General features: G+C 39.4%; 1 protein-coding gene across 1 annotated transcript; it reads left to right on the plus strand.

Annotated features, from left to right (window-relative positions):
* Nucleotides 1–2,809: 2,809 nt before the first annotated feature.
* On the plus strand, nt 2,810–15,298 carry gipc3 (GIPC PDZ domain containing family, member 3). Its single transcript, XM_034584157.1, has 6 exons — nt 2,810–3,094; nt 6,084–6,269; nt 6,606–6,786; nt 12,201–12,310; nt 12,757–12,838; nt 14,960–15,298. The coding sequence occupies exons 1-6, from the start codon at nt 2,810–2,812 to the stop codon at nt 15,109–15,111; spliced, it is 996 nt and encodes a 331-aa protein (XP_034440048.1). The 3' UTR covers nt 15,112–15,298.
* Nucleotides 15,299–15,596: the final 298 nt, after the last annotated feature.

The following is a 15,596-nucleotide window of genomic DNA, read 5'->3' on the forward strand; positions in this document are numbered from 1 at the left end:
ATGACTTTCTGTTGTTCTTCTCTACTTGTACGAGAGTTGGGAAGGTTTGGCCGTGAGCTGCGGTCTGGAGTCCGATATGTTTCCTAAATGTTTGCATGTGAAGTGGCTGAACTGTATGAAGTTGTAGTTTTACATGCTGTGATCCCTTCAGAGATTTGTCTCTCAATTATTGACAAAGTTTGCAAGCAAAGCCTTTTCAGTAAGTTTCGGTAACTGAGAATATTATATAATAATTAAATTACCATACCTTTTGAAAGTATTGGTGTAAAAGCATTTACAAAAATGCGGAATATGCTGTTAAAACATTTCTGACGAATGTGAGCTAAATAGAGTTTTGTCGCTTTATAAGACACAATCATGAGCTTTATGTGCAGGTTATGGTGGATGGGTGCTCTTAAGAACTGCCACTTTGGAAAATATCAACACAAAATGAAGGTCCTCTTCTTTTCAGCCAAGTATTCATGCTTTCAGTTACAACCAGAATCAGACTGTTATCTCTGATCTTACCTAATTTAAAACTTATCTGAAAGAAAGGAAAATGTCCATTGCTTCAAGGATTGCCTGTTACCTGTTGCCAAATGAAAGTTTAGCCAGAGAGATCTTCATATTAGACATCAGCTACTGGAGTAAACAAACTGATTTTGGCTATAAAAAAACAAACAGGCTATGACGCACACGACCGCTGCAGCCACGCAAGTTACGGCACAGGTGCATAGAAATGCCGATGAGGCAGGGAAAAAAAGGGGCAGCACAGGCACCTACTTAGGAGTGATGAAGTGCAGGAAGCAATATGCCGAGGCAGCATACACCTTTGTTTTCATACTCGCAATGTGATTGACATTAAAATAAGAAATATTTTTTGACTGCATGCAGGTAAAACCTTATTTAGCATGAGCACATGGCATGCATTCAGGTGGGAAAGACTCTTTGTCTGAGGGGAATTACACAGTGTTGGTTACACATTGCTGCCTGGCATTTCCGAATGAGAAAGAGAGATAGATGGCTTTTTGTGTATTGACACAAAAAATTCCCCTATTTCAACGAGTAAGACATCAGCTGACACAAAGTCAGACAAATTAAATTGCTGAATTGAATACCTCTTATAATAATTCATTCATCTTTTTGCCATGGTTTTTTTTTTGCGACGCACTTAGTAACCTTGTTTAGATAAGTGCTATTTAAATAAAGTTATTATGTATGTATGTATGTATGTATGTATGTATGTATGTATGTATGTATGTATCTATCTATCATCCATCCATCCATCCATCCATCCATCCATCCATCCATCCATCCATCTATCTCCAATCAAGCTACACTGCAAACAGCATAACTGAGAAATACATTCAAACCATCATAGCTGAGTAAAAAACATTTCCAAATGTACAACGAAGATCAACAAAACAAACCTTTTGCCTCCACCAATTGTTCTAATATTCAACATTTGATTACATTGACAACATCACCTAAAAACCTCCTCTGTAAAAAAGTCCCCACAGAGCTTTGTCTTTCAGATATTGACACAATTTGCAAACCAATATTTACCCTGTGTGACGTAGCAGGCAGGGATACACTTTCGTGGAGAGGTCGGACATGACTCCGGGCAAAAACATAATATTTTGGAACGGATCCAAATGCAAAGGCGGATCGAGGAATTTTGAACATCCTTCTAGTTGATTGTCAGTCGCACAGCTGAGAAACTCACTCATCAGTCAACACAACATGAATTAAGGTTTTCTCCAGTGCAGCAGAGACTTTAATCATTTTTACTGTCTCTCTACGACATTTGGAGAAAGTCTGTCTCTACAACATTTAAAAACGATTATTGTCTCATCATATATTGTACAGGACCTTAGCACTGTGAAGTTTAGGGAATTGGGTGATTTGTTCCATTGTGGTTTTCACAATAAATTAGGGTGAAAATATATACATTTTAATCCTTTTTTTTAATTATAGTGAGAGACTCACATTCTTGGTTTACAAAAAATCTCTTTTTAAAATCGAATACATAGTATTAGTATATAAGAAATGAGGTATAGGGACAATACACCTTTTACAGTATATGTATTTCATTTATTGTAGCAGTTTATGTTATGTTGTATAATTCAATATCATTCAAGGCCTCTTAAGTCACGTGTGCACACATTATAGTTAGGAAACTGATATTTAAAAACATCTGTTCTGCCTAATCATCATCAGTTTATGTGTGTGCCGTCTGTGGGGTCAAAAAGGTCAGTGCATCACCAAGGATTCACCCCAGCAACAGCCTATTGCATTCAACGTGCCCAGTGAAGGGAGGGAGGGCATTTTCTCCCCTACCCAGTGATATCATCTTACCTGCAGCACTGGGACGCTGTCTGTGGTCATCACTGAATGGCCCACATTTGTTATATTTGCAGACATTCTGGGCAATTCACTCTTCAGAGGTAGTTTCACACATTCAGGAATGTGTGTCTTGCCGTCAGACTGATTGAGGCGATTCGATTCTTAACTGTGTCATGTTTATGAAGAGACCTTCACCTCGTGTGCTTTGTTTGTGCTCTCTTTGAGCGAGCGAGCTAGAGTCTCAGGTGTAACACATACAATCCTCAACTCAAAGCGTATTGGGTTTCTACCTGGTAGGGTCTGGCTGGCCTCTTCCAGATACTGTTACCAGGCTACCGCCATCACTAATTCATCTGTGCTCTTCACCACAAAGCTCTGGGTGGCTGGTTGATCAGCTAAGCGGGGGTAAGGACTGTGTTTTACACCCTGCCAGAGCAGTGCAGCACCAGGCCTCCCAGAGGACTGAGCACCTGAGCTGGGGCCAATGCAGAACGGGGAGACTATGAGCCCGCAGGACTCCAAGGTAGCAGCAGACTCCGAAGCCATGGGGGACCAGAAGGCCCCGAACGAGGGGTGCGTGGAGCCCACAGCGCCTCCGCTTCCTCCACCTTCACCACCACCCCCAGGGCCGCCAGAATACCCGAGACCGAGGCTCATCTTCCACACTCAGCTGGCTCACGGAAGTCCCACAGGCCGCATCCACGGATTCACTAATGTCAAGGAGCTGTATGCCAAGATTGCAGACGTGTTCAACATCTCACCTTCAGAGGTACGAAGCAAACCAAGCTATCTATGTGGACATTGTCAGACTAGGTATTTCCAGTTATGGAAATCAACAACTTAAGATATGGTTGTATTCTTCTTTCTTCTCTAGTCTGGCAGGCCAGTAGCAAATAGGTGTTGGGTTTCCATTCTAGGCAGTTTTCATGATGCACTATTTGCCCTCACTACTGTCTGCTAGACTTTGCACTTGTCTCATATTGACCAGGATCAATAATGGAAACAAATAACCAGATAATCAGAAAACACAACACATTCTTTGAAAATAACTCAAATAACAAGATAAGGTAAAGGAGTAAGTGGTTCTTCAAGCGTCCATTTACATTGATGGAAATATATTCAAATAACTGTGTGAACAAGGTTTGCCTAATTCCTAGGAAATGATCTGATAATGATGATGACTATCAGCATAAAATTCAGCAGTGCTTCTTTGACTCAGTGTTCCTACATGTCTCATATAACAAACATTCTCTCTGCCAAGTAAATGCCCACACAGGCTTTTTCTCATGGTTGTGGCATCCAAGGCCAGTCCTAGATAAAACCCTGATGGAATCACCACAGCTATTTTCAAAGACTTGAAAAAGCTCCTGCAAAGCCAAGATATGAAAAGACATTTGATGAAGTATTTTCAGTCAGTGGGCTGTATGTACTGACCTACTATGTCTGTAGAAAAAGAGTAGTTCCCTTTTCAAAATCTAGCCCAAGGTGGGGCTGTAATAATTGTCTGTGTTTCAGTTCAATGTTACACTCCCTGTAAACACATTACAACCTTTTTAAAAACATGTTTAACATGCCTACACATAATGATAGTGGTGGTGCAGCGTCTTGGTTTGAATCCCGGTTTGGCCAGAGCCTTTCTGTATGTTTGCATGTTCTCTCTGTGTTTTCATGGGTTTTCTTTGGCTTCTTCATGCAGACATGTAGATCGGGGTTTGGTTAATTAGAGATTCTAAACTGACCATAATGTGAATGGTTGTTTGTCTCTATGTGTCGGCCCTGTGATATGTTGGCGAGCTGTTGAGAATACACCACCACCTCAGGTGGGATTATCTCCAGCCTCCTACCCTGCGACGCTGAAAGGACAAGCGGTTTAGATATTGGATGGATGATGATAGGCCGGTGTTCTGCAGCTTTTTCTAGTATGTTATGGTAACACACTCAGCAACAGCAACGTAACATTCGGCATTGGCCCCAGTTAGCGCTTATCAGTAGAGTTGTGAAGGCCACCATGAAGGTCCGTCCTATCTGTGTATTACTACCTGCTGGACACAAACAAGCCGAGTTGACGAGATATATGTAGACCAATGTACATTTCATGCAGCAACAAATCTTGATGATCTTATCGGGCAATAAACAGACATGTGACAGATCTAATGGCTCCACCGCTTTCCTTGCGTTATGCAGGTTTCCACTCCCAAGCATTTAACATCTATTTTAGGAAGACAGAGTTCCCACATGCTCATTAACACAGGACATTGCCCTACATTAAACACACATCTCATCTACATTGTGTAATTAAGCTATCACTCCTACCTCTGATGATTTACAGTTCCACAGGGGAATGAACGGATGATTTAAGATAAAGAAGTGGTTAACTGAAGGTCCTTGGTATTCATCTGTGTGGGTTAGGATTAGTTTTGAACAAGATTACACAAATGATTCTGAAGTGATTACCACAAAACGGTCGGAGCCTCACATTGTGGCTGATACATCAGTGGACAACAATTAAAAAAAAAAACTTTAGCCTTGTAAAAGCCTTTTCAGACTAGGCTATCATTTAAGTTTATGTCTACAAATACTGTTTCCACTATAGATTGCTAAATAAACAGCTAGTAGTCTTCAAGGCAAGTGTAAAGAGCTTTAGGGTCTTAAAGTAAGAAACCAAACAGCATTTGTTTAAACAGATGTCAATTTGAAGGTTGCTTATCCAATAACCTGCAGTATATCTACAAGACCTTGAACTGCACACAGACAGATATCAGATACCTTTCTATGAGGAATGCCAGACAATTAGTTGGTGATAGTGAGAAGCAGAGCAGTCTCCTTGACCTCCTGAGGACAGAACAGCAGCAGCAGCATAAAGTTACAGTACAGGTAGATTCCAGAGAAGACCTTGGACTGTAGTCAAACTTTCCCATTTAGCCGAGAGCGTTACTGTGAGCAATGTCTTACAGGAACTGCTCAAAATGAGATAACAGGTGACTCAGGCTATCTTGAATTATACAGTTAAAGATGGACTTCAACTTGAGGCTTTCAGAATATCAAATTTAAAGACGTGGGACATTTTTGCAAATTGAATTTACAAATCTATAAATAAGAAACAGAGGGACTTCTCTTTAACATTTCCCAGACTAAGTTATACGAGACTCTGATCAGGATAAAATTTGAAGCAATTCAAGTCCACAGTATCACATGTGACCACAGGCCCACAGTATTCACACATACCTGGCAGATATTGTGTTTACATGTTTGAGTGTTGATTCAATGACTTAAAGTCACTTTGGAGAAAGGCTTATCTTCACTGTCTGTTTGCTACTGACTCAATCTATTGATTCAATCACTAACCTGGAATACAACTCATAATATAATATATAAGAAACTGAATGTAATTAGTCTGTTTGCTGATAACAATTTCAAGGTTTTTACATTAATCCTGAAATATAAAAAACACTATGGAATCACAATAATGACTCATAACAAAATGGCCACAATAACAAAAAGCACATGGCTCTACTGCCCTCTAGTGTTTAAACTATGTACAGTACAATATTAACACAACCTGACAGGTTTCTTTTTCTGCAAAGCAAAGCAACAGCAGGATATTCCTGCAGTGTTACAGCAGAATTAAGTTTCTCTTTTATATCATATATTATATTAGGTATTTATGGTATTTGCTCTTGCATGAGTGTAAATGATATTGGATTCTGATTTCAAAAATAGAAACAATTCATTTTTGTCATCCCGTTTCCTCACATCAGATCCTGTTCTGCACCCTCAACTCTCATAAAGTGGACATGCAGAAACTACTGGGGGGACAGATCGGACTGGAGGACTTCATCTTTGCTCATGTCAGAGGAGAAACCAAGGAGGTGGAGGTGACAAAGACAGAGGACGCACTGGGCCTCACCATTACAGACAACGGAGCTGGATACGCTTTCATTAAGGTGAATGTGTGAAAGAACCTAATAGGCTGAGGAGCAATAGATTAAAATTGCTACAAGGAATTCTGGGTACGATTCTGTAGAAAACACGTCGGGGAAAGAATAGGCATGACCTTCGGTAAAATAGATTGAATCCTCATTTGATCAGTCTAAAATCTCTGATCTCGTGTTTTTTCCTTTAAAATGTAAACCCTCTTTTTGAACAGATGGCCTTGGAGGTATGATTCCTCACTTACTGTCCCATAAAACATTAATGGTTTAGTTTGTAACAATCAAACAAGCGCCGCAGACTGGGCATCGACACCCATGTGAGAATTTTCCATGTGTTTCTTTTGTCAGAGGATAAAAGAGGGCAGTACTATTGACCAACTGAAGAGTGTGTGCGTCGGCGACCACATCGAGGCCATTAATGACCAGAGCATTGTGGGCTGTCGACACTACGAGGTGGCCAAGATGTTGAAAGAGCAACCGAGGGGCATCCCCTTCACGCTGCGCCTGGTCGGGCCCAAGAAGGCATTTGGTGAGTGGAAAATGATTCATGCTGTCCAGGAGTTACGATCACAAGGTCAACAGGCAGACATAAACCTTAATATTACTTACATCACTTACTGCCTAAATTGACACTGAGTCTGTGCAGTGATGCATTAATTGTCACTATAGTCGGCAACAGGCTATGGCCCTGAGCTGAGAATGGCCCCCTGAGAATAGTTGATTAAATCCACTGCAATGACAAGTATGCAGGTCCTTTTTGCCTGGGGCCCCCAAAGTCCCTTAAAATGCCCCTGGAACAAACTGTGGATTCACAGCTCCTCTTGATCTTTGAGTTGTGAAGTCGCCTTACTGACTTTGGTGTGTTTATGTGCTTTGAATTTGGAATGTGGAACAAATATGGACACTCTAAACAAAGATGGGACAACAGGGATAGCAATAATTTAAACTGTGCATGTTAATCATACAAAACATCTGTATTAGCTAAACAATCTGGGGTTAGGTGTTTGTGTCAGATGGAGATACAGTGTGCAAGGGACAAAAGTGCAACATTTGACAAGTTGACATTAGAAGCTACTTTTTACAGCTGTTTATATCGAAAAATGATGTCAATTGGTTTTTAAGTGGTGACGTCAGCAATTCGAAAGAAAAAAACTTACCAAAAATTGTTGTTCCCACTTGGGATGCCAAACAAGAAGACAGGAAAGTCACAGTTTAAAGAGTTCAGGCTAATTGCTAATGAGCCTGGGAAAGTTGTCAACTTACAGTAATGGCTATTGGCCGGTATTATGCCAGTGGTTGTTAAGCTTCAGCCAACATCATTGTGCATGACTGGGGTTGCTCAGAAGTGGCTCCGCATTGACAAGCATGGCTCGGTTATGATTTGATTTTGATAATCCAATTAAACAAACTATAAAAGCAGATAATTAGCATTTGAAAACACAAAAAGAGCATCCATCTTTTTGCTTGTAAGTAAATTCAATTCTTGGTCTTGGTTTTTGTCAAAGAGTAAATATGCAATTTATTGGAAATCAACACTTTGTGTTCAGTTACTGAAATATGTTTTTCCTCTGAACCGTGCACAGACAAAATTAAAAAAGCTTAGAGGGATTTTTCATCACATTGCAACCACTGGAGAAACCGATGTGCTTCAAACAAGTGGATACTGCACAGTGATGCACTGTTTTTAGGTCACAATTTAACTCCAGGCGAAAGTCGGTCAGAGAAGAAATAAAGCAAAGCTTTTATAGGTTTGCAGAAACAACCATGATACAGCATCCACGACAGACAGGAACACGCATCCATTTTTTGTCCCCATAAAGCGACTGTGTAAATAGATTTAGGTCCCCACAACATGAGTAATACAGGACGAAGCAGACACACACACACACACACACACACACACACACACACACACACACACACACACACACACACACACCCAGCAGACATCTGAAGTACATCATGCTTTACAATCACCCAATTCAATTTATACTTAATTGTATTTTATCTAAATTATTCTTCAGTCTGAAAGACACTTTCATTTCCTTTTCTGCAGCTTATCTGCTGAGAGTAAAAATGTGTTTACGGAATCATTGGCTAACACAAAGCCAAGTCTTACAGGAAACTTGGCTGATTCCTCAAGCTTTTGCTGTATTTATTGATGTGTGTATTTCTCAAACCGAGTGCAGTGCATTGACAGTCATGAGGAAAATGTTGGCACTTTGAACCCACGACCTTTTCGCGGGATGTTTCTCCGCATAAAGTCGCCATTCTCTCCATTCCCTTCCATGAAATGTTTTTCCCTTCAAAAATACAGGAAGTGGCTCATTTAGTTCATCTGGTTGAGGACATGTAGAGGAAGGACGGCAGTACCCGCCCTCTGAGTGGATTCAGCAGACGTTGGCTGGGGCCTGTATATAACCTCGCTTATCAGACAGGAAGCCAAATCCATGGCAACAGGCTCACTTCCTGTTCACAATCAGCATCTCATGTTTCCACACTTAATATTTTCAGTACACAATATAGTACTTCATAAAACAATCTCTAATCAAGTTCTACTTCTTGTTCTGCAGCTTTCAGCCGTGGCTGCAGATTGTGTTTGCTCTGTTGTCGTGGAGATGTTCAAACTCGTCCACTTTGACTTTAAGGTTTTGTTTTGAAGAAAGAAATGTCAAGATCAACGGAAGTTTGCTAGATTGTAGACAATTTGGTGAATATTTTCAATCAAAGGACTTGTAACATTTTGTGTGTGTGTGTTATTGAACAGAGGCACCAGGCCAACATAACTGGAACTCACAAAATTGTGCAGACTTTCGAAAAATTTACATTTTATCCACAGATGAACAAAAGAAATGCTTCAGTCTCTGATGAGCAGAACCCTCCCCCCCTCTATTTAAACCTGTCAATCACAATTTTGTGGGTGTACTAAATTGAATCTCTTAACGACTGATACACATACAATATGGTTGGCGGCCAAATCTGATTAAAATGGATTAGATTTGCATGTGTAAAATTATTTATTCCGCTAATTAGAATCCTGAATGTCACTGAGCTGGGACTTCATCAGTGCTTTGAATATCAGAAATATCAGCCAACGACACTAATGTTTGATGAACTGAGTGAGAGCAATCCACACTTTGCATTTCAAGATTAAATGGAGATTTACTGTTGTTGCCTCCATCAACAGAACCTGAAAACATATCTATACATACGGCATGTATTGGATATTTAACTCCTGATTTAAAGATCCAATGTGTATGGTTCAGAGGGATGAATGATCAATTTAATATTTCTTATTATAATGTAATTATGTTTGTGTATAATCACTTGTAACTACCAAACATGTTGTTTTCATTATGTTACATTGACGCCTTTATATCAGCGGTGGGTCCCTTGTCGCACCATGATGCACCACCATGTTTCTACAGAAGCCCAGAATGGACAAACAAAACACTGGCTGTAGAAAGACCCTTTCACATTTTTGAAATATACAGTGCCTTGCATAAGTATTCACCCCCTTTGGACTTTTCTACATTTTGTCATGGTATAACCACAGATTAAAATTTATTTCATCGTGAGTTTATGTAATGGACCAACACAAAATAGTGCATCATTTGGAAGTGGGGGGAAATATTACATGGATTTAACAATTATTTACAAATAAAAATCTGAAAAGTGTTGAGTGCATATGTATTCACCCCCTTTACTGTGAAACCCCTAACAAAGATCTGGTGCGACCAATTGCATTCACAAGTCACATTTGCAAGTCACATAATTAGTAAATAGGGTCCACCTGTCTGCAATTTAATCTCAGTATAAATACACCTGTTCTGTGACGGACTCAGAGTTTGTTGGAGATCATTACTGAACAAACAGCATCATGAAGACCAAGGAGCTCACCAAACAGGTCAGGGATAAAGTTGTGGAGAAATATGAAGCAGGGTTAGGTTATAAAAAAATATCCAGAGCTTTGAACATCTCTCTGAGCACCATAAAATCCATCATAAGAAAATGGAAAGAATATGGCACAACCGCAAACCTACCAAGAGGAGGCCGTCCACCCAAACTGAAGAGTCGGACAAGGAGAAAATTAATCAGAGAAGCAACCAGGAGGCCCATGGTTACTCTGGAGGAGTTGCAGAGATCCACAGCTGAGGTGGGAGAATCTGTCCACAGGACAACTATTAGTCGTCTACTCCACAAATCTGGCCTTTATGGAAGAGTGGCAAGAAGAAAGCCATTGTTGAAAGGGATCCATAGAAAATCCCGTTTGGAGTTTGCCAGAAGCCATGTGGGAGACACAGCAAACATGTGGAAGAAGGTGCTCTGGTCAGATGAGACCAAAATTGAACTTTTTGGCCTCAATGCAAAACGCTATGTGTGGCGAAAACCCAACACTGCCCATCACCCTGAGCACACCATCCCAACAGTGAAATATGGTGGTGGTAGCATCATGCTGTGGGGATGCTTCTCTTCAGCAGGTACAGGGAAACTGGTCAGAATAGAGGGAAAGATGGATGGAGCCAAATACAGGGAAATCCTTGAAGAAAATCTGATGCAGTCTGCAAAAGACTTGAGACTGGGGCGGAGGTTCATCTTCCAGCAGGACAATGACCCTAAACATACAGCCAGAGCTACAAAGGAATGGTTTGGATTAAAGAATGTTAATGTCTTAAAATGGCCCAGTCAAAGCCCAGACCTCAATCCAATAGAGAATCTATGGCAAGACTTGAAGATTGCGGTTCACAGACGGTCTCCATCCAATCTGACTGAGCTTCATCTTTTTTGCCAAGAAGAATGGACAAACCTTTCCATCTCTAGATGTGCAAAGCTGGTAGAGACATACCCCAAAAGACTTGCAGCTGTAATTGCAGCGAAAGGGGGTTCTACCAAGTATTGACACAGGGGGGGTGAATACTTATGCACCCAACAGATGTCAACTTTTTTGTTCTCATTATTGTTTGTGTCACAATAAAATTTATTTTGCACCTCCAAAGTACTATGCATGTTTTGTTGATCAAACGGGAAAAAGTTTATTTAAGTCTATTTGAATTCCAGTTAGTAACAGTACATAATGGGAAAAAGTCCAAGGGGGGTGAATACTTATGCAAGGCACTGTATGTTCAAGTCCATCCTAGGGGAAGGGTGAGGTGAGGAGTATTCACTTGATTGCAATATGTAACCTCGCCACTAGATGCCACTAAATCCTACACACTAAACCTTTAACAAAAAATACATTTTAACACACAATTTGTATGAGGAAAAGAAACAAAGGACACACACATAATGGTAAAAATAAGAGTGGGTTTTTGAACAGTTCGAGACATGAACTGAATTGTTTGTGAGTCAACGTTGAGGCCTCATTTGTGTTTTTGACAAAAACTGTGTTCATTGTGTTTTTCAGTGTTTTAAATCCACCATGATGATTTGAAATGGAACTTTTAATATTACAACACATGCTTTTCCTGTGTTCGTGGCAGCAAATAATGCACAACAAACACTATTAGCAATACATGACCTCTGACCTTTCACTGGAGAGGGTTGATATCCTCTTTGGAATCAGTGGGAAGGCCCCAGCTGTATGATACTGAACACAGATGTGCATTTTATAAACCCCAAGAGTGTGTTTGATCAAAATAACTCCATGAGAAACATCGTTAATTACTCAACATCATTGAAAGAAGAGCTATATGCATGCTAGTCTTGCTGTTTGCGAGTTTAGCATGTTCACATTCGTAATTTAGCCTGTTAGCATTGGAATATTTGCTAATTAGCAAATTAGGAATAAACTGAACATCAGAACAAAGGATTGTAAAATGTGGTGTTGTATTTCATTTGTTGAATCTTCAAAAGAAGAAGTAGTCTGTGAAGAAATTGATCTGTAGAAGCAAAAAATGTGTTCTTAATATGAGGAAATGCTGTCATCCTGTTTGTGTGCTTTAGACATGATTGGAATGAGGACCAGAGCGCCAAAGTCAAACGAGGGCAAGATGGTGAATGGAAGGGAGACGCTGCGTCTGCGCTCTAAGGGTGCTGCTACAGTCCAGGAAGTGGTGAGTTTCACACGCTCTGCGCGACCATGACTGCTTCAGCTTCCTGATGCACTCAAGATATCGACACGAATCCACATTCACACAATACTGACTCCAGAACTGATGTGAAATAAACTGAACACAGCCACTTGACTCCAGTCACACACAAACCAACAGTCACACAGTATCAGTAACTGCTTCCTAACCCAGAAGTGACCTTTATAAAATTGTCATTTTAAAGTCAACCTTTAACACTTGCGTAAAGATAAGTAAGGATTTGCTATCTATAAAGTTTTCTAAGTGTATACAACACTAAGACAAGGGATAAACAGTAGCCAGGGATACTGTCGGGCCTTAAATGTTTTGGTATGAGAACATGTCCTCACAGTTTCCATCACCATATTTAGAGCGTGAACACTGGTGGATTTCCAGTAACACATCTGTCCTTTTCCTTTCTGTGCTGCCAGCAAAATGAGTTTGAGGAACAGGCCACCAAGAAAGTGGACGACCTGCTGGAGAGCTACATGGGCATCAGAGACCTGGAGCTGGGTAAGACATCCACATAGCATTATACAGTGAATCCTTGTTGGGATGTAAGGAAATGAGAGAAGATTTCATCACGAGAATTTTGAAAATACAATTTATTTGCCATAACACCCAGCCCTACGTTGACAGATATACAATATCTCAACTTTTGGTCAGCTGAAAAGCTTTTTTCCAGAACTTTCATCCACATCTCTCTAAAGGAGTTTGCTCTGTTGACATGGAGATGTCATTCATTTCGCTTCATGCTCAAAGGAGTAAGGTCCACCTGGAGAATCATAAAAAACAGGATGACAGCTCCAGAGAAAATACTTGAGATAAGATCAATAAAAGATAAATTAAAAGATTTCATTAGAAGCCCATTTGCTTACATCCCAACTAATACAACATCAACTTCTCAAGAAAAGGAATGTAAAGAATATGAGTGGGACACATACTCTGCCCTTTGCCAGACTTTCAAGGCCTTGGATGTTTAGACCTAATATAAAATGGGTTAATGATTTATCAGTGTGTCCTTCACCCTGTTGTTTGCCTGGAAGTGATCCTAGAAAAACATATTCGGTTGCACATCCTTTCCCAAGCAAAGAAAAAATATGATTTACGTGACTCATTGACAGTTTGCTTGGATAGAAGTTGTTCAAAAATGCTGTTGTTGAGCTAATTCTGCCAAATTCAGCTACACACATCAAGTGGGGAACACAAGTTGTCCTTTTACTCAGATATTTTTATGTACTTATAATCCTGTTAGTTTACAAAGTATTTTTAAGGTCATGCTTGGGTATATTATTTATACACTGAGGTAATACTGATGGACAAATGAGAGATTAAAATTATGTGCATTAATAATATGATTACATGTCTTTATTTAAACATTGTTGAGCATGTTTTAAATGTTTTTCAATATGTTTTATTTTGAAAATGTCTATTTCCACATTAAGATGCAGAGTGAGTCCATTTAATACAGAAGCGTATTGCATTCACTTGAAAAAAAAACAAAAAAACAAAGGCTCTGTTTTTCTGAGGTAATTGTAAGCTAGTATTTTGATGAAGATACATTTTGCATGGACGTTTTGCATAGAGCCCTTGTTCAGCGGGCTGCATGTAACTGTTGCACTCTTAGACAGTCTTTTGTTTGGCAACGTTTCTTGTATTAGCGCCATGACGTATAGTGTCGCTTAAAACTGTCAGACTCTCCTTCTGTATAAATAAGAGTAAACTACAAAAGACTAACAAACCAAATATTTGAATTATGGACAAAAATGAAAACTATATTCCCTTTATCTATCATATCCCCATAAAATTCATAATATGTACTATACATAATCATGTCGTGCAGTATTTATAAAACGTTATTATATTGTCGGAATTTCCGAGATAATTATCTCAGAAAAACAGAGCTTTTCTTTTTTTCAAGTGAATGCAATACGCTTCCGTAATTTAAACCTATGTCACATCTAATGTTTTTTAAAAGCCAGAAAGCAAAAAAATATAAAAATAAGACATCGTTGGATGTGTCGAGTATTCAAGGTCATCTCTTCTTTTGAATGTTTCCCACACATTGACTATTCATGGGTATACCAAAAATATAATACACCAAAATATATTGATAGCTGTACTGTAAATATTTGTAAGTCCTACCAACAACTGAAGGTGTCTGTAAGTACAATTTGACATCACTGAAGTTGCTCCTCAGGAACAGTCAATGTGTCTGTCACCATCTGCGTTTGTTGAGTCCAATAAAATGGTATTATTTAGAGTGGATTCTAATAAAGAGGATTGCACTGTGTATTTTCAGTTTACTTAATGTCTTGTGAAAAGGCCATTGTTTGACATTTATATAAAAAATATAAAACTTAAAAGGGTTTAGTTTTGGATAGATATAAACCAGCCTTTTGTCTGTTTATGGCCTGGGAATCACATGATTTCATAATTATCTAACAATCTAATATCATATCATATGATTCGCAAGCAAAAGGACCTCTAGGTGTATTTTTTGGTGACTGATGTTGTGGGTTTGTCTGATGAGGAAGAAAATAAACTTGTCATAGCCAACATTTACCTTCATCTGCCTGTGAAATCTTATCTCATTATATTATTGTATATATTTTTGTCCCCTTCTTTCTGTAGCAACCACCATCGTGGAAGCAGGAAGAGACAAGAAGAACCCTGATGACTTTGCAGAGGCCTTGGACTCGGTTCTCGGGGATTTTGCTTTCCCTGACGTTTTCTTGTTTGACGTATGGGGGGCTATTGGAGACGTCAAGAACGGCAGAATTTAGACATTTTACGGTTTAGACATTTTGGATAATTTTAAAGTCAGAATATGTTCTTCTTCTTATACATGAACAGCAGCGTATACAAGACGGAGATATACATGAAATAACAAAGTCTTCCCAGTGAAGTTAGAACTTGAAAAACGCAATTTTAAATATTGTCTAAGTGAGTTACTGATTTTAGCTGAAACGTGCAGACTATCTGACGTAAGTCATTTATCCAACCTGTCATCTCACAATGCATCATCATCTGAGAGTGAACGTCAAGTGAGCGAGTGCATGCTCTGCAATTTAGATTTCCACAAGATCATGTCAAACAGGAAGTCAGTACGTAATTTCCCATGATAAAAATAAAATGAAAAAAATAAATAATAATAAGCTGATGTGCGTGTAAAGCATTTCCTTGGAGTTCCATGTGTTTCTTATTGCCTGAAGAAATGAAGGTCTTCTTGGTCACTAACATTTTCCCTTCTTCCCACATTTGCCATGAT

This window comes from Hippoglossus hippoglossus, chromosome 4, assembly GCF_009819705.1.
Source record: "Hippoglossus hippoglossus isolate fHipHip1 chromosome 4, fHipHip1.pri, whole genome shotgun sequence".
Taxonomy (NCBI): domain Eukaryota; kingdom Metazoa; phylum Chordata; class Actinopteri; order Pleuronectiformes; family Pleuronectidae; genus Hippoglossus; species Hippoglossus hippoglossus.